The sequence below is a fragment of the Staurois parvus genome, unplaced genomic scaffold, assembly GCF_062004578.1.
Source record: "Staurois parvus isolate SC_StPar_1 unplaced genomic scaffold, SC_StPar_1.0 ptg000192l, whole genome shotgun sequence".
In the NCBI taxonomy this organism is placed as follows: Eukaryota; Metazoa; Chordata; class Amphibia; order Anura; family Ranidae; genus Staurois; species Staurois parvus.
The window spans coordinates 2,385,916-2,407,515 of record NW_028317988.1 but is presented as its reverse complement, the minus strand read 5'-3'; the positions used below and the strand labels follow the sequence as shown (position 1 = coordinate 2,407,515).

Genomic DNA, 21,600 nt, shown 5'->3' with positions numbered 1-21,600 from the left:
GGGGCTACTACACACAGACTGTTTTTTAACTTCATGCATACAATGCACAAAGTTAAAAAACCTTAAGCCTCTAGAACCAGTTGTGAATTATGGCCCTAGAAATATTATTATTATTATAGAGAATTTATATACTGTAGCGCCAACAGTTTGCGTAACGCTTTACAATATATTTACTGCTTTCACTCTACATACATTTCACTTTACATACATGTGCTCACCCTGCACTGCAATTTTTATATAGTTACATAGTTAGTCTGGCTGAAAAAAAACAAAAGTCCATCCAGTTATAGATATGGGGTGTGTGCGGGGGTGACGGGGTGCTTACTTTTTTATTATTATTTTTATTTATTTATTTTTACACTTTTTAAACTTTTTTTTTATTTTTATTTTATTGCTATCAGAAGGGGCTAACAACCCCCTTTATGATAGCATTGACAGGTGACAGGTACTTTTTACAGACACATTGGGGATCTAATAAACCCCAATGTCTCCCCTGCTCTCCAGTGCAGTTATTCATACACAGACTGTGTTTGAATAGCTACATCCTCAGCTACACTAGGCAAGGAATGACAGCTGTGACCCATAGATTATTATTATTAAAACCCTCCTCTTCAGGGAAGCCTACCCCAACCTCACCTAACACCCAACCTCACCTAGCAGCTAACCACCTCCACTCCTCCCACCACTCCCTCCCCCACAGCCATATCCTCCTGTACCACCTTCCCCTCCCTCCTAGATTGTAAACTCGAAAAAGCAGGGCCCTCGAACCCCTCGTGTATTGTACTGTTACTGTCTTGTCTCATGTTATGTCCCCCTTGCTACTGTACAGCGCTGAGCAAACCCTTTGGCGCTATATAAATACTGTATAATAATAATAATAATATTAATATACATAGCACCAAAAAGTTTGCTCAGCGCTGTACATTATAGTGGGAGACAGTACAGTAACAATACAATACACGAGGGGTTCGAGGGCCCTGCTCCTTGGAGCTTACAATCTAGGAGGGAGGAGATAGTGGTACAGGAGGAAATAGCTGTGGAGGATGGAGTGGTAGGAGGAGTGGAGGAGATCGGCTGTTAGGTGAGGGCGGGGTAGGCTTCCCTGAAGAGATGGGTTTTCAGGATGCCCCTAAAGGTGAGGAGGGTAGGTGACAGTCTGATGGATTGGGGTAGTGAGTTCCAGAGGATGGGGGAAGACCTGGAGAAGTCCTGGAGTCGGGCATGGGAGGAGGAGACCAGGGAACTGGAGAGTAGGTGGTCTTGTGAGGAACGAAGAGTACGTGTTGGGTGGTATTTGGATATCAGGTCGGTGAGGTAGTTTGGGGCAGCGTTATGAATAGCTTTGTACGTCAATGTTAATAGTTTGAATTGTATGCGTTGGGCAATCAGAAGCCAGTGGAGGGATTGGCAGAGGGGGGTGGCGGATGTGGAGCGGTTGGAAAGGTGGATGAGTCTGGCCGCTGAGTTCAGGATAGACTGAAGCGGGAATAGTCTGCGATGAGGTAGGCCGGTAAGGAGGGAGTTGCAGTAGTCGAGTCGTGAGATAATAAGGGAGTGAATGAGTTGTTTAGTAATGTCTGGGGTTAGGAACGAACGTATTTTGGAGATGTTGCGGAAGTGGAGCCTGCATGACTTTGCCAGCGATTGGACATGGGGCTGGAAGGATGGATGTGATGTAATACGTCACTTTTAGGGTCCTTGGTCTATGGAGGGATCTGGCAATAAATGTTCCTCCTGTTCATCCTACTTTAACCAGGGAAGCTGTTTCCTATGGTCTCAGGCTTCCCAGTGGAACAGGAGAGACTGGGAATCACTGCAGGTGGGGAGATCTTTGAACCCCCCCGATCGCTTTTATCGGAAAGTACTTCACTGACTCTTAAAACTGGTTTCAAGATCACAGCTGAAGGAGCCAGGGAGCTTGATTTAACCACTTGTCTACCATGATGTTTAAAAATGTACCTGGGTAGACAAGTGGTTGAATGTGAATTTCAGATATGGTTATTATAGATGTGGAGCCCCTCAAGTTTAGCTAGGGGAGTTAGTTTTTTTTTGGCAATCATTCAGCAGCCTAGGATGAGTGAGCCGAGTTACTCTAGGTCAGGGTTGATGGCTCTGCAGGTGAGTTTGCTGATACCTCCCCCGTGCTCCTAGGCTGCATGCACAGGCAGTAAATGTGGGGGGACATTTATAAATGGCCACCTGCTCCTGCACTGCTCCTGTCCGGCCGTTTATGTACAGGAAGTGGTTAATGTAATTGGAGAGTGCAAAATCAGTCTCACTTCTGCATAGAAGCCAATCAGCTTCCAGGTTTTATTGCCAAAACTTAATTGAATAAACTGAGATTAAAAGCTGGTTGGTTCCTATGCAGAAGTGAGCCTGATTTTGCACTATTTAGCTTTAGTAAATAAACCCCTATGTGTATCAGAATGTTCGAGAAATAGAGTGTTAGAATAGCTGTCTTGGGATGCCCACTGTCTCCTTTGTTATTTGTAATATCCCTGGAACCCTTGCTGGTAAGGAAGTGTGTGGATATAACAGGAATATCGATAGGTGAAGTAGAACATAAGGTGGCAGCGCATGCAGATAATATCTTATTCTATATCGTAAATCCTAGAATAATGTTACCTAACTTAATGAGACTATTAGAACAGTGTGGAGAGCTATCAAACCTGAAAATAAACCCCTCAAAGTCAGAGATACTGAACATCAATGTTTCAAAGACAGAGAAGCAAACCTTATAAAAAGATTTACCATTTACATGGAGGGAAAAGGAATTAGGTTATTTTGAATAAAGTTATCTCCTTCTATAAAAGGTATTTACCAGACTAATTATATTCCATGAATAAACAAAATAAAGGTGGAGTCGGGGAGAGGGGCCTCTTGGATAGGTCACATAAATTTGGTGAAGATGGTGATAGTACCAAAAATTCTGTATAAGTTTCATATGCTCCCAATACATTTACCAGGATCCTTCTTTGAGATAATAAAGAGGATGATACTTAAGTTTATCTGGGTAAATAAGAAACCGAGAATTAACCACATGCCACCCAGCCACTGTATAAATACGGCAGCAGGGCGGCACGGGCAGGCAAAACCACGTTTTAAAACGTGTGTTTTGTAAACAGGTAGGGGGCGCGTGCGAGGCACGCTGCCGCCCTACCTGTCCCGCCGATCACAGCCGCAGATGTCAGTTGCCGGGTCACAGCCGGACCTACCGGCTATCTCCCAGCGGCAATCAGTGACAGAGAGCACAGCTGCAGTAGCTGTGCTTTCTGTCACTTCCCTGACAGCTCCAGGACAAACTGTTCGGGACAGAAGAGTTTCTCTCTCCAGATCAGCCTGTCCCCATCCAGCACCCCCCCCCCTAGTAAAACATTCCCCTCACACAGATAACCCTTCCCTGAATAATAAAGTTAACCCCTTCCTCCTCATTGCCATTAGTACAGTGTCAGTGTTTTTTTTTTTGCACTGATCATTGTACTGGTGTCACTGGGGATGTCAGTGACCCCAAGTCAGTACCCCCCAATGTCAGAATGTCCACCGCAGTCCCGCCATAAGTCGCTGATTGTCGCCATAAGTTACTGATCGCCGCCATAAGTCGCTGATTGCCGCCATTATTAGTATAAAAAAAAACTAAAAATCCCAGTACCTTTCCCGCCATTTGTAAACGCTATAACTTTCATGTAAACCAATTAATTTACACGTATTGGGTTTTTTTTTTAGCAAAGACATGTCGCAGAATGCATTTTGGCAGAAATTTATGACTAAATTTGATTTTTAAATTTTTTTTTACTGGACATGTTTTATAGCAAAAAGTCCAAAGTATTGTTTTTTTTCCTCAAAATTGTCAGCCTTTTTTTTATAGCGCAAAAAATAAAAACCGCACAGGCGATCAAATACCACCGAAAGAAAGCTCAATTTGTGGGAAAAAAAGGATGTAAATTTCATTATGTACCGTATTGCATGACCGCGCAATTGTCCGTTAAACTAGCGCAGCGCTGTATAGCAAAAAATGGCGTAAATTGCAGTATTTATACCATAGTTTGTAGACGCTATAACTTCCACACAAAGCAATCAATATACACTTACTGGGATTTTTTTTTACCAAAAACATGTAGCAGAATACATTTTGGCCTAAATTTATAACCAACTTTGAGTTTACTATATATTTTTTATAGCTGAAAGTAAAAAATATTGTTTTTTTTCAAAATTTTTGGCCTTTTTTTGTATATAGCGTGAAAAAAAAAAAGCGCACAGGTGATTAAATACCACCAAAAGAAAGCTCTATTTGTGTGAAAAAAGGACGTCAATTTTGTTTGAGTACAGCATTGCATGACCGCGCAATTATCAGTTGAATTAGTGCAGCGCCAAGTAGCAAAAAGAGGCCTGGTCATTAAGGGGGGTAAATCCTCAGGAGGGCAAGTGGTTAAATATGAGGTATTGTGTAAGGCAAAAAGGAACGAGGGATTGAAGCTGCCTAAGTTTAGGAAATATTATTTATCGGTGGTAGATTACAAACATGTACTGCGCTTCACTCAATAGTGCTGATATCAAATGATGAATACATCCATGTGCTTCTATTAATAATAAGGGCCATAATAAATAATCCAATATCAATAACCGTAGTCAAAAGCAATGTCCATATACATGGCAAAAAAAAGTCCATATATACTTCTTCAGAAATGTGTTCACTTTAAATGAAATAAATATCCAGTGCTTCTCATCTCCTGTGTGATATAACTCAATATTGTGTGCTCCCCCTCCGGTTACGCTCTCACCTCAAAAATATCACCAAACCGTTAAGTGAGGTCATATAGCGCTTGTGTCCTTTTATTTAGACCAAAATGTGGATGGGATGGAATCCTGCTGAATGTGATCCCCCTTCACAGGCTCTCCTCCTCTCAGGTGCACTGTGTAGGGCTCATGCGAACATGCCCTGATGTGTCCTCTACGTGAGTCTGAATTCTGATTGGTTGGTAAGGCCTTATGTTGGCAATACACCTTGCAATCCGATTGTACAATCGGCCACCAATTATGTAACACAAAAGCAAGCAAAATGGATTTTGATGGTCATACTGCAGGTCTCTCTAGGATCGTACGATCAGATTGTACCCTGTGTGACCAGTTCTACACTTTTTAAGTTTGAAAAATGATAACAATATTGAGATGAATTAGAAAAAAAATCCGAGAATTTCTGAGCGATGTCAACCTATCAGTATATAGATCTGTATGAACAGATATCGCCGGGTGCGGCTCTGTATACTGACATCTCCTGCTGTAGATAGCTGGAAGGTAAGGGGTTAATGCAGCGCCCGTGGGCGGGGCTTGTGGGGGCGGTCCTGCTCTCTCTCCCCGCCCCTCCAGGAAGTGGTGTGAAGATGTCGCCGCACCGAGCGCTGTGGTCCGCGCTGCTGCTCGGTGGTTTGTTGTGCGCTCCGGTGTGGGGGGAGCCAGAGGAGCGCAAACCTGTCCGCCTCTTCACCGAGGAAGACCTGGCCGGATACAACGGGGAGCAGGTACCCGCCGGGACAGTGCCCCCCATCATGCATGGTCACCCCATGGACGGCGCTACACCACTGAGCCCGCTGTCCATGCCGGGCATACATGTTTATCGGGAGGATGTGCTCTGTAGTCCGGGGATGGGAGGTGCTGGGGGTACTAGGGAGATGGGGAGTAATCGATACGTCAGAGGTCGGCCATACACTACACAATCGGATTGTACAATCTTCATCATGACCAGCATTATGCAATGTATGGGCAAACCTAAACCGATCAATTGACGGTATCCCATCGGGAACATTGCCCTTGGTTGTACAATCAGAGGGGCTCCAGACTGCGCTCCAGGAGCCTGATTAGGCCCTCTGCTTGTCAGTTTCTGGTCCTTGGGAAACTATCCCCCCCCCCCCCCCGCCGACGCCAGCGAGGGGCGCCATTGCCGACGCCAGCGAGGGGTGCCATTCCCCCCGCCGACAAAGACTGGCATTTACAGAATGAGAAGCAGGCAATTCCTTGTTTCTCTTAGAAAAAGTTTCCTTTACAGTGTTAGTCCAGGGATTACCCAAATTTATCCAACCCCCCCAAATCACACCACCCAATGTTATTTTCTTGTGTGATGTCATCACCAGGCTTGTAACATTACAAGGGCAGTTGCTGGAAGCTCAGTTCCTGTTGATGTAGGCACACCCCCAGAACTACATCTCCCACAATCACTTTCCCTATGCAGTATGTCAATATAACTGATACAAAAAGAAATCATATGCAGGTGGAGTGTGACAGAGAGGGGTGCAGGGGAGACGTTCTGTATTCTGGCTGCAAGGTAGGAGCTCCCTGTTTTCCTGGCAGAGTAAGGCCCCAGTCAGATGGGGTGGACTCCATTCGGATCAGCAGAGGATCCATTCACAGATCAGAGCAGAGTGTGCCGATGACAGGTCGTGTCCGCTCAGATTCTGCAGAATGGAGAGGAACAGATCCCGCTCTGCTCTATGGGCAGTCAGGTATTAACAGATTCTGCTCTTCATATACAGCTAACTACCCTTTGATCTGATCGGACCGGAAGGCAGGGTTAGGTTCGGTTCACATTAATGCCGTTTTGCAGGCCGCGGCATGGTAGCTCGTTCATTTGAATGGGGTGCTGTGCCTCACAAAACACAGGAATTAGGTCCCTGCGCCTTTCCAGAAATCGCAGTCTGCGGGTCCTGCGTTGTATGTGGTGGTTGCTTCTGCAGGATGAAGCGGGGGGGTCCCGCGGTGGCTTCCACCCGCACTAGTGTGAATCGAGCCTTCATAGACAGAAGTGTACACACGCCAGTTCATAGAGATACATGGTCCATCCGGTCAGGTCCGCCTGAAAAACTGACAGACGCACCGGATCAGATTGGGGCCTAACAGGTACGTTTTTGGAATGGATAAAATACAGGGAAATGTGCAGGTATTGTACAGATAGTTACATAGTCTGGATGGAAAAGACAAAAGTCCATCCAGTTCAACCATTAAAAAAAAAGTTCTAATCCTATACCTCCAGATGATCGAGAGGGAGGCAAAAAACCCAGCAAAGCATGATCCAATTTGCTCCTGCAGGGAAAAAAATCCTTCGTGATCCCCTGAGAGGCAATCGGATATTCCCTGGATCAACTTTATAAAGTACAAAATTTGTATATTTTAACTTTTTTTTTTTTTTTCACGTTTTCCCTGACATATGCTTTAAAGCAGGGGCGGACTGACCATTTAAGCACTCGGGCCCTGCCTGAGGGCCCGAGGTCAGTAGGGGGCCCCCATGAGATGCCCCTGGTACTTTTCATAGGCTTTTTTGGGTGTGGTTTGAGTGTGGGCGAAGAAACGGGCCCCATGATTTCCTATTGCCTGGGGGCCCCATGAGTTGTCAGTCCGCCCCTGCTTTAAAGTTATCACCAATAGTGCAAGGTAGGGCGCGGCGTTCTGGAAGGAGTGTTTGGCCAGTAATGTCACCATCAGGATTTCCAGAAAGAAAGAAAAAAATCCGCTTTGAAAGACGATCCGTCATGCAGTGTTCAGGTTTGGGTGGGGACATTCCACGGAGTGGTAAATCTGCATTAGTCTAGGTTCACACCTATGCAGGTTGCGTTTCTGCATTGCATTTTGCTTTTTTGCATTTGTGTTTTTACTGCTTTATGCTTTTTTTTTTTTTTTTTTTCCCCATTTTTAAAAATTTTTTCTTGTTGCTAGGCAGATTTTAAACGCGTGACGCATCAAAAACCCAATGCATGCTTTTCTGCAGCATTCCCATTTGCAGTTTATAGAACCAAAAACAACATTTTGCTATAAAATAAAGTCCCTGACCCTTTCCAAAAAATGCATCTTGTGAAAACACGGAAATGTCAACCTGTCCCATAAGAAATCATGTTAAATGGACTGTACTGAGTTTTTACAAAACGCTGTAGAAAATGCTTAGGTGTGAACCTAGACTAAGGCCGGCCATACATGGTTCGAAATTCGACCGATTTTTCGTCCAAAAATCTAACCTAAGAATAATCGTCCTATTTTCGCTCTGTTAGTGGGTCAATGGCACCGGCTGATTTTCGTGGTTCCTCCCCTTTTCAGTGATCTGGCATGTTGGAAAATTCGTGAAAAATTACCGATTTTCGACTCGATGGTCAAATCGTATGATAATTTTTCTGAAAAGAATAAGCGCATGACCCGTGACCTGGAAGGAACAGAAGTTTTGCCTGTTATATGGGGAGAACTTTATGACTTGGTCGGCCAATCTTCGAAATCATTGATGACACCATCGGATTACTGAGCGAACAACGTTTTTGATTTTCAGACAAAAATTCGTTTGGAATTCGACCCATGTATGGCCTGCATTACTGCTTTTATGTGGGCTTCAGATTTGTTGAAAGTTATTGTACAGCTGGGGGTGTTCCAAATCTGCCAAGAGAAGGTGAGGATCACTCTCTGCACCATAGAAACTAGTTCTAGTGTGTCAGTGATGTGCAGAACTTTTCCTTCTGTTCATTATTCTGATGTATACACCAATGGGGGGGGGGGTTACTAAAGCTGGAGAAATCTGGTGCAGCTGTGCATGACAATCAATCAGCCTCCAGGATTTAACCCCCCCCGGTCACATCGGTCATGACTTTGAAATCATGCAACTTACAGTGAAGTTGCACGATTTCAAAGTCAGGTGACATGCCAATTTGAGGTGAGGTTTGCAAGACGTCTGACACAAATGTCAATGCAAATCGCACCAAAAGTAGTGACCGCTGTAATTGTGGACCATAAGGTGTGACTTGCCATGCGATTTCCAAGTTGTATTGCAGGCAAATCGCATGCCAAGTCACACCCAGTGTGACCGGGGACTTGGACAGCGGTCACACTGCCGCAATTTAAAATTGCACGATTTGTGTGCAATTTCTACGCAATTTCAGGTGCGATTTCTGAAGACTTTATTGCTGCTTGTGAAGTTCTTCAACAATTTCTTGCAATTTGCAGTGTGATATTTTTTTTTTTTTTTAATATATTCTATGTATGTGAAATTGAAACAAAACTGCAGAAAAAATAATGCAAGAACTACATTAGAAATCGCTCTGCAGCAAATGTTAAGTCACAGACATTCACAATCATTAGATGCAATTTCAGGTGCGATTTCAATTCCCAAGTCGCACTTAGTCTAGATTCACAGCTAAGCAGTTTCTGCCGTGTTTTGCAGAAACGCAGTACAGCCCATTTAACATGATTTCCTATGGGACACGTTCACATCTACGCGTTGTCACCCGGTGCGTTTTTTGGAAAGGGTCAGAGACTTTTTTTAAACGCAAAAAGTTAATTTTTTTGTTCAATAGACCAGCCTTTCTCAACCAGGGTGCCTTGAGGTTTCTTCAGGGGTGCCTTGGCAAATTGTCTACAAATTGCCCAAAACTTGTATACAAGCCAGAGGGTGAATCAAGCCAGCCTTTTAGTTACACAAAGCCACAGGTTTTCATTGTGCACCATTACAACCTTCTAGCCGCCAGCGTTCTGACAACCAATGACATCATCAGTTGATAAGGAGGCTCTCCATCAGTGCTGGGGTCACATTAGCTCAGTGATGTAGAACAACTGAGGGAGAGAAGAAAAGCTGGAATACTAGTCAGTACCAGTGTGCAAAAGTGTATTTGCTTTGGAAAATAAATCCTCTCTAATGTTGGGTGTCCTACATGTGTGGGTGTTGCTGTGATATACATGTGTTATATGAAACTATTAGAATAGTTTTTCACATTTCCGAATGGGGTTCCCTTTTAAATATATGGACAGTCTTGAGGCACCCCATTTTAGAATGGGGGTTCCTCAAGACTGTCCATAATCTTAAAGGATGCTTTGACTGGGGAAAAAAGGTTGAGAAACACTGCTATAGACTTCATTGGAGACACTGCAGAAAAGCATTTAGCGCGTTTTTGCCGTGTTTTTGATGCGTTTTGTGTTTTCATTTCCCTAGAAACAAAAAAAACTCCACAAAATACGTCAAACACATATGCAAAAAGCACTGCATAAACAGATCAAACATAGGTGTGAACCAGTTTATTGTCAAAGTTTAATCCCCCAAAATCCCCCCCCACCCCCGGTCACATCAAGCCTGACTTTGAAATCGTGCGACTTGCAGTGAAGTCGCACGATTTCAAAGTCAGGTGAGATGCCGATTTCAGGTGCAATTTGCAAGACATCTGACACAGATATCTGTGCAAATCGCACCAAAGTAGTACATGTAGTACTTTAGAAGTCGGTGCGACTCCGAACCAAGTCGGAACCGCACTGATTTGACCGATATAATTGTGGACAAATCGCATGCCAAGTCACACTCGATGTGACCAGGGTGGAATTGTGTAAAATATTAGACTTCTGCTTTAGAGACCCTGTGGCCAGAATATTCATTTTAGCAGGTCTTCTCATTATATTATACTGTGTGTGTATTTCACATATTTTACACATTGTGTGGACGCCTCAAAACTCTGAAATGATTGCCATCTTGTATGTGATGTCAGCATTCTCCGCACACTCCAAACTGTCCCTACTGTAGCCCATTTTAACATTTCCCATCACTCCTCCCTTGGAAGCTACATACCTGTAAGGAGGCGGTAAAGGAGCTGGGCCAGCGCAGACAATAATTAGACACTCCCAGAAGGGGGATGGGCTATGGTAAGAACATTAACTCTTCCTGGTAAAGTAAAATTTTCCAACAAAGTCAAAGGCACATTGCAAAGGAATAAAAAAATCTTCCATATTTTAAGTTGATGACAGGGTCTCTTGAAGGACACTGGTGTTGTCTGCTCATGACATCAACATGCACACTGGTGCGGCATGAGCATGCATGTCTATACGCCGGCCTGCCAAAATAGAATGTTAAAATGTTTCTGAGTGACATCTAATGACTATAACAAGCTTTATCCCAGTGGACAGGATTGAAGGTTTTATCACATTCAGCCAAGCACATGTATATTCATTCATATTGCTGCCTCATCTTTTTTTTTGTTTTTTTTTTTAAGGTGTTATTCCACATTTTATATTGCACATTTGCTGAAGAACTTACATGAAACCTAATTTTTTAATGACCATCTAATAAAATATTGTAATTCTCCCTGCAGGAAGATGAGCCGATTTATATGGCAGTGAAGGGCACGGTGTTCGATGTTTCAGCTGGAAAAGGTGATTTTCTCAGAGTTCTATATTTCATAGAATGATCTCTGGAACAAAACTCCTTAATCAGCTGCAAGGTTTTCAGAAAGCAAAATAAATGTGGTAGAATCCTCAAAGTACCCCACTCGACTACACAGTTCTAAATAGAAATAACTTTTTCAGAAAGGCCTTCCCTTCATCCAAAGCCACCATTTAACCATTTCCATACCGGGCACTTTTACCCCCTTCCCTCCCAGGCCATTTTTCAGGTTTCAGCGCTCTCACAATTTGAATGACAATTGCGCGGTCATACAACATTGTACCCAAACTAAAATTTTATCATTTTCTTCACACAACTAGAGCTTTCTTTTGGTGGTATTTAATCACCGCTGGGGTTTTTATTTTTTGCTAAATTATCAAAAAAATCCGAAAATTTTGAAAAAAAAACACGTTTTTCTTTGTTTCTGTTATAAAAGTTTGCAAATAAATAATTGTTCTTCATAAATTTAGGCCAAGATGTATTCTGCTACATGTCTTTGGTGAAAATAACCCAAATTAGGATGTATTCTTTAGTTTGTAGGAAAGTTATAGAGTTCACAAACTATGGTATAGATCTGAAAATTGATCAATACTGAAGTACTGACAGCCAATCTATTTTCTTGAGGTCCAAGAATGTCAGAACAGTACAGATATCCCCCAAATGACCCCTTTTTGTAGAGAAGACAGTCCGACGTACTTCATAAGAGGCATGGTGAGTTTTTTGAAGTTGTGTTTTTTTTTGTCATAATTTTTCGGAAAATGAAAAAATGCAAAAAATTATTTTCACAATTTTTTTTTTTTTTACACACTGTCACCAGCGCAGTACAGCGTCATCATATAACTGGCATGGCGGTGATCAGGGACACTGACTGGTGACAGTATGGAAAAAAATATATATATTTTTTTATTTTTTTTTATTATTTTAAAGTTTTTATTAAATTTTTCTTTTTTTAAAGATTTTTTTTTTTTAATATTTCACTATGTCCAAAGTAGTACAATGTTACCATAGTAACAATTTTGTACTACTTTGGGGAAGTGAACAATTTTTTTTTTTTTTTTTTACACAATTTGCTTATAGCAAAGAATTACTTTGCTATAAGCAAGCATTTACCTGAATGACATCGATTTCGTTCAGGTTTTTTATTTTTTTTTTTTTGTGCTTAGCTGTGATTTGGCCACAGCTAATCACATGACATGTGCATGTGATTAGCTGTGACCATTCACATCTAGACACTAGTATACAATTGATGGCATGAATGAAGCCATCCATTGTATACAACTGTCATGTGACCTGCTGTGATTGGTCACAGCAGGTTACATGGTACCAGCAACAGGGCCGATACTCAGATCTGTCATCGGCTGTGTCCGAGGTACACGGGCGGTGACAGATCGCGCCGCTGCGTGGCTCTGCAAGCGTGAAAAGTGTGCATGTGCGGGAGGACGCCATTTGGCGTCCAACCCGGAAATGCAGTACATTTTGCTGGCCGCCTTTTGGATATTGGCCGGGCATGTATTGGTTAAATACCTTATAAATTGTTTGTTTTATTCATAGAGCTGGCAAATGTACCTGAATCAGAGTTGATATTGGCCGCCCATCATCCCTGCCCAGCAGTACTCAGACTGAGAAAGAGGGGCAGCACTAGGATCCAGTTGACATCTATTGCATTCCATGTGCTATCCATCTAAAACTAAACCTGGCCATAGACAGGTCAAAATTGGGTCGGTTCAGCAGGAACTGGCTGAATTTGGGTTAGTGTGTTGCCAGGACCGTTCTACAGAAGTCAATCATTCTCCCCCCTACAGCCACCGAACATTTTGGTCTGACAGCGAGACTCTCTGGTCAGAATACACCAATCAGCTGGGCTGCACCCAGTTGGCTTCAGTTGCTGATCAGCAAACGTTTTCCAGCGTGTCTGATAAACAGAAGTCTATTGGATACAGCCCAGATGATTGGTGTATTCTGACAACAGCGCGTCTGTCAGACTATAATGCCCTGGTGGCTGCAGGGGGGAGATTCCTTCATCCCGTTTACTTGTGAAGATGGGGGAATTTGCTCTTTTTTTCATTCAGCCATCTATGGCCAGCTTAAGAACTACTGGAAAGGAGTAGTCAGCTGAGTGATCTCTTCGGTGTGCTGCTGCCACTTACTTTACTAGTTGTGGGGTGGGTCCCAGACCAGACCATATTACTCAGATGCAGTGTAGTCTGCAGGGAGGTCTTTAGGAGTGCAAGCCTGGCTGTGATGCTTGGCAGAGGTGTCAGGACCACAGAACTAGTTGTATAGAAATCCTTTGCAGGCAAGAGAGTTCTCAGATATGTATTTGAACTGTTACATTATCTGTATGTAGCTGTTTTTTTTTTTTTTTTTTTGAGATCACAAAATCCAATAAACAAAATTGCACATTTTGCAGCTTACCGGTCCTTCAGTCTGCTGGCTGCAATAAACACCTGCTTATCTTTCCTGAAATACAATGTCCTTGACACAATGTTATCTTCTGTAAACTAATAACCTCCCTAACCTCATGTAATGGAGATGAACAAAAGGAGACATGTTTTGAAGTCCAGCCTGGGTGTCACCCATGGTTCCCTTCACTGGGGCAGGAAGCTTGTTATTCACAGGATCACTAGGTGAAGATCAAGAGGGAAAAGCCCAGACACAGTGGAACACTGATCATTGTACGGGACCTCTGTGCGAGGTCCCGATCATGTGATCACTGATTGGCCAATCAGTGATCACATGCAGAGTAGTAAGCAAGATGTCACTTGTGACATCATTGCTTACTACGTGTGAAATCTGTGAATGATCACAGAGATCACATGGTACAAGACTATTCACAACAGCCTTGTACCATGTGACAAGCTGTGACCAATCACAGCTCACTCAGTAGATCTCAATGGCTGCAAGAATGCAGCCAGAGAGAATGGGTATAAAAGCAATCCGTGTAACAAAAAAAATCTTCATCACCCCCCACAAGTAGTACAGTGTCACTGGTGACACTGTACTGCTAGGGTGACAGTATGTAGAAAAAAAAACATAGATAATATAAAAAAAAAAATTCAATTGTATTTTTTTTTTTTAAATGATAATTTTTGGTTATAAAACTAATTTGGGTTATTTTTCTTTTTTACTAAAAAGATAACTGAATAAATTTTGGCCAAGATTTATGATGAAATATTATTTATTTGCAAAATTTTATAAGAAAAACACTTTATTCCAAATTTTTGGACGTTTTCATTTATATAGCAAAACAAATAAAAATCCCAGTGGTGAATAATTACCACCAAAATAGAGCTTTATCTGTCTCAAAAAAATGCTAAAAAATTCATATGGGTACAGCGTTGCATGACCGCGCAATTGTCATTCAAAGTGTGATAGTGCTGAAAAATGGCCTGGACAGGAAGGGGGTAAAAGTGTCCGGACTGGAAGTGGTTAAATAATGCATTAAAATTTAACTAAATCCATTAAATTTTGGTTGACTAAAATGATTTTACTCGACTAAAATGTACTGGAGATTTTAGTCGACTAAAATGGCATTTTAGTCAAGACTATGACTAAAACTAAACAGAAATTTGATGTCAAAATTAACCCTGTTTAGGGAATGTCAAATTCACCACTTTATAAATATGCCCCAAAATTTCTTGTTGCACTTATATCACAAAGTTAGGTGTTGCGTAATCCTGTCCTCCTCCCTCCCTTTTTTTTTTTTTTTTTTTTATGATTGTGGAAGAATTGTTACAAGTCACCTTGAAGAAAAAAAAAAGTAAAGACTTCTTTCTGTATCTACCAGGATGGAATTGATTTATATCACTAGTGAAAAGGCTCGATTTAAATCCGTAATTTTTAAAGAGCAACTGTCATCTGTCCCTCAGCTGCTCCTCCTATGACCCGCTGTTGACTCACCGACCGTCCCATTCACTTTATTGGGACGGCTGGTGAGGTGGCAGTGACACTACAAGATGAGGGACGTGGTGGCAGCAGGTGAGTGGATGCCCGCTAACAGGCGCTGCCATGCTGGATCTAAAATGACAGGTGCTCTTTAAATGTAAGGACTCCAACTCATTCTTGCTGGTCGTTAGAATCTTTAATATTTGCAAGCTAAATTAATGTTTCCTTTTTAGAATAATAAGCTGTCAGGTTAGTAAATCGGCGATATCGGAACCGATTTTAGGTTTATAGGTTAATCACACATAGCTGGAGAACGACTCAAATTCTTTTTTCATGTTTTCTCTCATGTTACTGTGATATTGTGTGAATGCATCAATGCAGTGCATGTGATCTCAGCTTGCAGAGCTTGGATTCATTGAATGAGTTTACCAAAAATGTAAATATTGCAGAATATACAGCCTCATGCTACATAACTAAGCTCCATTTCATGCTGAATAAACTACATTATTAATGTATCTCAAACAGAAAACTATCTTTTAGATAGATTTTTACGCCAAAAGCATTTTATTAAAATACAATTTGGTAAATTTTTAAAAAAATCAGATTTCAATTTAAAAAAAAAAAAAAATCGATTTAAAAGAAAAACAAAATCAGTTTTTATCCCCCCTGCTATCTACTAAGATCTAACCTCCATTTGCAACACTAAAGTATGCACTGAGTATGTATGAATACAGCCCCGTGTAGACTGGCATACCACCGCCATATCGGTGTTTTATTTCTTGTCTCTTTATGTTCTACAGAGTTCTATGGGAAGGGAGCTCCATACAATGCACTGGCAGGAAAAGACTCCACTCGGGGTGTTGCCAAAATGTCTCTGGATCCAGAAGACCTCACCTATGATACGGTAAGTAATGTCATGCTGCAGGGATCTCTTGATCTGTGGTTTTGTATCCGAATACAATCCTAGATTGGACTCCGCATATTTCAGAGTTGATGGGTATTGAGTAGCAAATGCAATGTACTTCATACATCAGTTTCAAACGCCTGTGAGATCAGACTGCAGATTGCAGGCACATCTAATCTGTAGTTAAACTTTTCTGACCCCATATGACCTGCTACAGCTAGTATGTCCAAAATCTGAAGGACTTGAAACAAGCTCACGGCTGCAGTAGTGTTCCCTTTTCAGCCCTCTGGGTACTAATGTAGTAGGTTAGGTGAGGGGGGGGCGGAGGAGTTGGGCCAGCACAGAAAGTAATTGGAAACTCCCAGAAGGAAGAAGGCTATGGCATGCAAGGAGGGAGGAGCTGTGCTATGGAACTGACTTTTTCTGAAGAAGTCAAATTTGCCAGCAAATTCAAAGAAACATTGCAAAAAAAAAAAAAACCAAGAAAATATGGAAAGGAAAACATGGCACCTAACTATTTTAAATACTTTTATTTTTCTGTTCTTTTACCTGCAGTTTTTTCAGTTGGTGACAGGGTCTCTTTAATAACCTTCTTTTCCCTAGACTGGCCTTACTGAGGAGCAGCTGAAGTCTTTGGATGGTATTTTTGAGAATGTGTACAAGAAGAAGTACCCCATTGTTGGCTACACTGCCAGACGGATCCTGAACGATGACGGGAGCCCCAACCCAAACTTCAAGCCTGAGGATCAGCCACATTTTATGATCAAAGATGAATTTTGATGGAACACTAACACTGGGCAATCAGATTTTTTTTCTAAGGTTACTTTTATTATAGGGAAGTTTTGTTTCTCTTTCTGTGAAGGATTTTACAGCAAACAATCTTTTCTAACCTTAAACTGAGATGCGTTTCTTAAAGAGTGACTCCACTTTTGTTGAGGAAAAAAAACATTCCCCCTCTGGGTGATTTAAGGATTTTAACAGACTTGTAGATTCCTACCTCTTATTATTCTGAAGAAATAGCTGTTTGTCTATGTCCATGTACAAAGCGAATGTGAATGGGAGTGATTTTATAATGATCAATCAGCTGCTGCACTTGTAAGGTTCTAATGAGGAAAGTGGCAGGGCCTGCATCCCTTTAGACGTGATTTCCCTTTGGGATTATCTCACAAAAAATAAAATTTTTGTTGCAAGCAATGCCCAAAATCTGCCTAGTGTTTTAGTGCAGACTTCTGGGACAAGCAGTAAGCCAATCACTAAGCAGGATATGACATTTCTGGAGAGCGTTCTGTACACCATCTGTGTACAGAGTGCCTCCAGGTTACCATATTGCACAAAAAGTGACCGTGCTGCACAATAAAAAGGAAAGGTAATTTTTAATAGCATCCAAATAAAAAATGACGTATGTAGCAATTGTAGTTGTGCTATATTATAAATATACATTTTTACTTTTTAATTATTTGCTATTTTTTTCCCCATGAAAGTGGAGTTACTTTAACTTTTTAACTTCCAGGTGCCTTTTTTGTCTGCTAATACCATAGAGAGATGTTGGTATCTTATCTGCCAGACCAAAACATAGGAACTATTATGTTACACTTTATAATGGATTATTTCAATAGCAGTAGCCATGAAATCTTTTCTACAGACCACATGCTGTCAATAGACATACACTCAAAAATAAGAGGGGCTGCAGTATTTTTCAGTAGCATTTAGCTGTGCATGCACCCTGTCATCCAGATGTGAGCGAGCCTAGGGAGCGAGAACCTCTAAAGCAGGGGGTCAAACTGGCGGCTCTCCAGCTGTTGCCAAACTAAGTTCGTCATGCTTCTGCCTTTGGGAGTCATGCTTGTAATTGTCAATCTTGCAATGCCTCATGGGACTTGTAGTTTGGCAATAGCTGGAGGGCCACCAGTTTGACACCCGTGCTCTAAAGGAATGTCGGAGACGTTTTCCTTCATACAACTCCTGTATAGGAAGTTCTGTTCCTGCAGACAATGTCACCGGGAAATAGGACGCTTTAACTGAGAGGCTCCTTGGTGATCCCCTTTCTCGCTGGGAAAAGGTGAAGATAACATTTTAAATGTGAATATTTAACTTAAATGTGCCTTAAACCCTCTTATGAAAGAACCAAAATAACCTCCGTGTGAGAATATGATTAGGTGTAAAGTGCTTCCCCGGGTTCACACTATACAGTGCGGGACACCGTATGTACTTCACACAGGAATTGCACCACAATCCTGTGCGAATTACATGCAAATGTATGTGCGATGCGATTTGAACCATACACTTTATATGTCTCAAATTGCATTGCATTGCATCCGCACCAAAAAGGTGCAGAACCCGGCCGCCCCCAACTTTTTTTTTTTTCCTTTTCACTCCCCATGCGATGCGATTTCTGGCAATTTTGAGAGTGTCATTTAATTTAACATTGACACCCGCACCAGATTGCATGAGCGTCATGCGATTGCAGTGCGGTTCTGGAAACACACAGTATCTGCACCGCGTCAGTGTGAACTGGTCTAAATCCTCACCTAAATTTCTGGCAGTCACATCGCATTTTGCAATCTGTTTGGGGGTGTCAGTAATTTATCATTGACACCTGCACGAATGGGATGCGATTGCAATGCAGTGTGGGAAACGCACAGGATTTGCAGCATTTCCTGCACTACATTGGTGTGAACCTAGGGTAAAACCTGGAAGCTGATTTGATTACCATGCACAGCTGCACCAAATTCTATATATACTTTTTTTTTTTTTTTTTTTTTTAAGATTTGTTAACATTTTGTTTTTGTGAAATTTTGACAAACTACAAACAAATCAAATAACATTGGTCATACAGTGGCAAATCGGCAACCAGTAAATAGTACATACTTCCCAGGGCATAGGCATTTGGGTAGTTCCGTTATAGTTCCAGGAACAATCAACACTATTCCTGCCATTGCTTGTCACTTGGTATAGATTCTGTATAATACTTTACTAAGTCACCAGTATATATTTTAGTAAATCTCCCACTAAGCCCTGGTTTACACTGAATGCAACTTTGAAATCGCTCTACTTCACTTGAAGTAGCACTATTTCAAACCCGCAGATCAGTGCGATTTGTACCTCCTGATTTCACCGCGGCTTGTAACTTTAACAGAAGTCGTTGCAAGTAGCAATGAAATCAGAAACAAAAGTAGTGCATGAACAATTTTTGAAATTGCACTTCTTCTAAACGTACTGATTAGGACAGTGTCATAGAAATACATTAGATGCAACTTCAGGTGTGATTTGTAATTCACATGTCGCACCTGAAGTCGCATCGGTGTGAACCAGGGCTAATTGTCATCTCCACCCAAAACTGATTTCATGATGGAGTAGCAAATAGCTTCTTAGATTTTCTTGAAGCGGAACTACACTTCATCTGAGTACCACAATCCAAAAACACTATTTGATTTATTTGTAATATTCAAAGCAAACTCAGCCATCCAGCCAACTCTCCATGCTTTATTCTTGAGAAATGACTTTGAAAAACACCCCCTAGCATTTCTAACTGTGGACATCTTGAGTAAGGGCAGATGATTCATGTAGCATTTACTTCCTGAGATCCATCTGCCCTTAGTTCAGGCATGAAGACAGGAGGGTGTGCTTAGCTGAGAAAACTCCTCCTCATCCCCTGAAGACTCCTGGGATGTATGACATCATTTGCGTAGGCCTGGAAAGTAAAAGGTAACTGAAGAAATGTGGGAAAAAAAACTTTTAAAACAAGTAAATATATTATACCTTCATTACTATTTATTAATGTTCGCATAAGGATTAAAAATAGTCAATGTTGATTGAGAGGGAGAAGTTCCGCTTTAAGGTCTATTAAGGGCCCCCTTCTCCCATAATAGATTGCAGAATTAAAGTGGTATATAAATATCCCTTGGGGTTAAAAAAAAGTTGGACTTTGCCCCCAATTTCCATTTGCAGTAATGGATGGGGGGATGTCATGATCCTTCCAGCAAAGTCCTGGGAAATTCTGAGTATCCCATATCTCAGAAGAAGATGCTCCCCACCATGGTATTTTTTAAGTTTTAAAAAACACTAGGAAAAGTTAAAATTGTGGAGTGTTTTTTTTTTTTTTTTGTTTCTGTGCCCCCCCCCCTCCCCCCCCCAAAAAAAAACTAGAGATTTTTCCTTCATTTTCTGCCCTGGTGACCTTAGGAAAATAAATAGGAGGGCAGTTGTCATTCGGACAGGATAGCACAGATCCTTTCTCACTCTACTAAATTGTTTTCTTTGTCTCTTTTTTTTTGGATGTCACCATTGGAGAGCATAAAAGAAAATCTCCAAGAGATTCTAAGCCTTCCCCACTCAAAAACAAAACCAAATGAGGCTTTGGGTAGAACTGCACTTTAGGAAACAAGATTTCCCCACAATGCCAGAATGGAAGTCTTTCTCACAAGCTGCATTTTCCAATTGTTCTGCACTATAAGGGATCCACCAGGGGATGTAACACCATTATTTGGCTTTGCACTGACCACATCTGCTGTCTGGAGATGGAGATTCCACAGATATATTGACACTGGTGCCTCCTAGAGATGAAAGAAGTCATTCCATGGTTCAGCCTACCAGCAAACAATATTATAAATAAAATATTCGTATCCGTTTTGGGAAGAGTTGTCCTTTTAAATATCTATAGTCTATTTTGTGAAAATAGTACTGTTACTTGTGCTGCCAGAGAACATATACCTCAATAGTTGTAAACATTTTCTATGTATGGTGTTGGTAATAAATACTTTTACAATTTTTAATACTATTGCCATTGTATGGTTTTAACAGTAATTAATTAAATAAGTTAATTGTTACAATGACTGTGATAAAATCTCTGATTTAGTTAGAAACCTCTAAGAGGAAAGAGGCGTTTACCCCATCTTATTTTACATTAAAGTGGTTGTAAACCCTTCCATATACCCAGTGAAGTGACTGGCCTCAGATGATACAGATGAAACAAGTCATCCGACGTAAGTTGTACCTGTTTATCTGCAGTCTTCTTTTTTCTACATCCATACAAAGTGCTGAATTTATAACGCTTCTCTGAGATGTCAGAAAAAAGGGTGCAGAGAGCTGAAATTACACTGCAGAGCTCAGTTAGGAGAGCTCTGATAGCTAATTGGAAGGAAGGAACATACCCCCTTCACACAGCACACAGGAACAGACCTGAGGCTGTCATTTGTCTGGAGGCCCCTCTCCTTTCACCATTTTTTATTTCTTGGTGTCAGGAAAACTTGTCAGAAATGATTCATGCAGATAGAGGAATGAGGCAGCAGACAGAAATTACACTTAGTTCTATGGATAGAGATGAGTACACATTATGGATAGAGATGAGTACACATTATAGAGGGAAATGCTTTGTTCATATTTCATGTCTGAGGTTTACTACAACCACTTTAAGGCTAAAAAAAATGATGGCTGAATTTCAGCTGAGAAAAAGAAAATGAACACCCCAGTAATAATAAATTAGAGCACCTTTTGCTGCAATTCTCAACTTTTATTTGGAGCTGTTCCCTGCAGTACTTCTTTTCCACAGGTAGATGTCCTCAGTCTTCTGAGTAGAATGATGACCTGTTCCATTCAACTGATGTCCGCTGAGCCCAGGTGGTCATGGATGAGCCACCTAGGGTGGCAT

General features: G+C 41.5%; 1 protein-coding gene across 1 annotated transcript; it reads left to right on the top strand.

The window, feature by feature from the left end:
• The first annotated feature begins 5,364 nt into the window (after positions 1-5,364).
• Positions 5,365-20,725, top strand: NENF (neudesin neurotrophic factor). Its single transcript, XM_089677792.1, has 4 exons — positions 5,365-5,516; positions 11,094-11,154; positions 15,850-15,953; positions 16,557-20,725. The coding sequence occupies exons 1-4, from the start codon at positions 5,379-5,381 to the stop codon at positions 16,731-16,733; spliced, it is 480 nt and encodes a 159-aa protein (XP_089533918.1). The 5' UTR covers positions 5,365-5,378; the 3' UTR covers positions 16,734-20,725.
• The last annotated feature ends 875 nt before the right edge of the window (positions 20,726-21,600 follow it).

What these genes read in the sequence shown, in the direction of transcription:
- NENF (XM_089677792.1), top strand. Translation starts at nt 5,379, where the DNA reads ATGTCGCCGCACCGAGCGCTGTGGTCCGCGCTGCTGCTCGGTGGTTTG. An exon ending in CCGGATACAACGGGGAGCAG is followed by an intron (nt 5,517 to 11,093) that starts GTACCCGCCGGG and finishes TTCTCCCTGCAG; the next exon opens with GAAGATGAGCCGATTTATAT. An exon ending in AAGACCTCACCTATGATACG is followed by an intron (nt 15,954 to 16,556) that starts GTAAGTAATGTC and finishes TCTTTTCCCTAG; the next exon opens with ACTGGCCTTACTGAGGAGCA.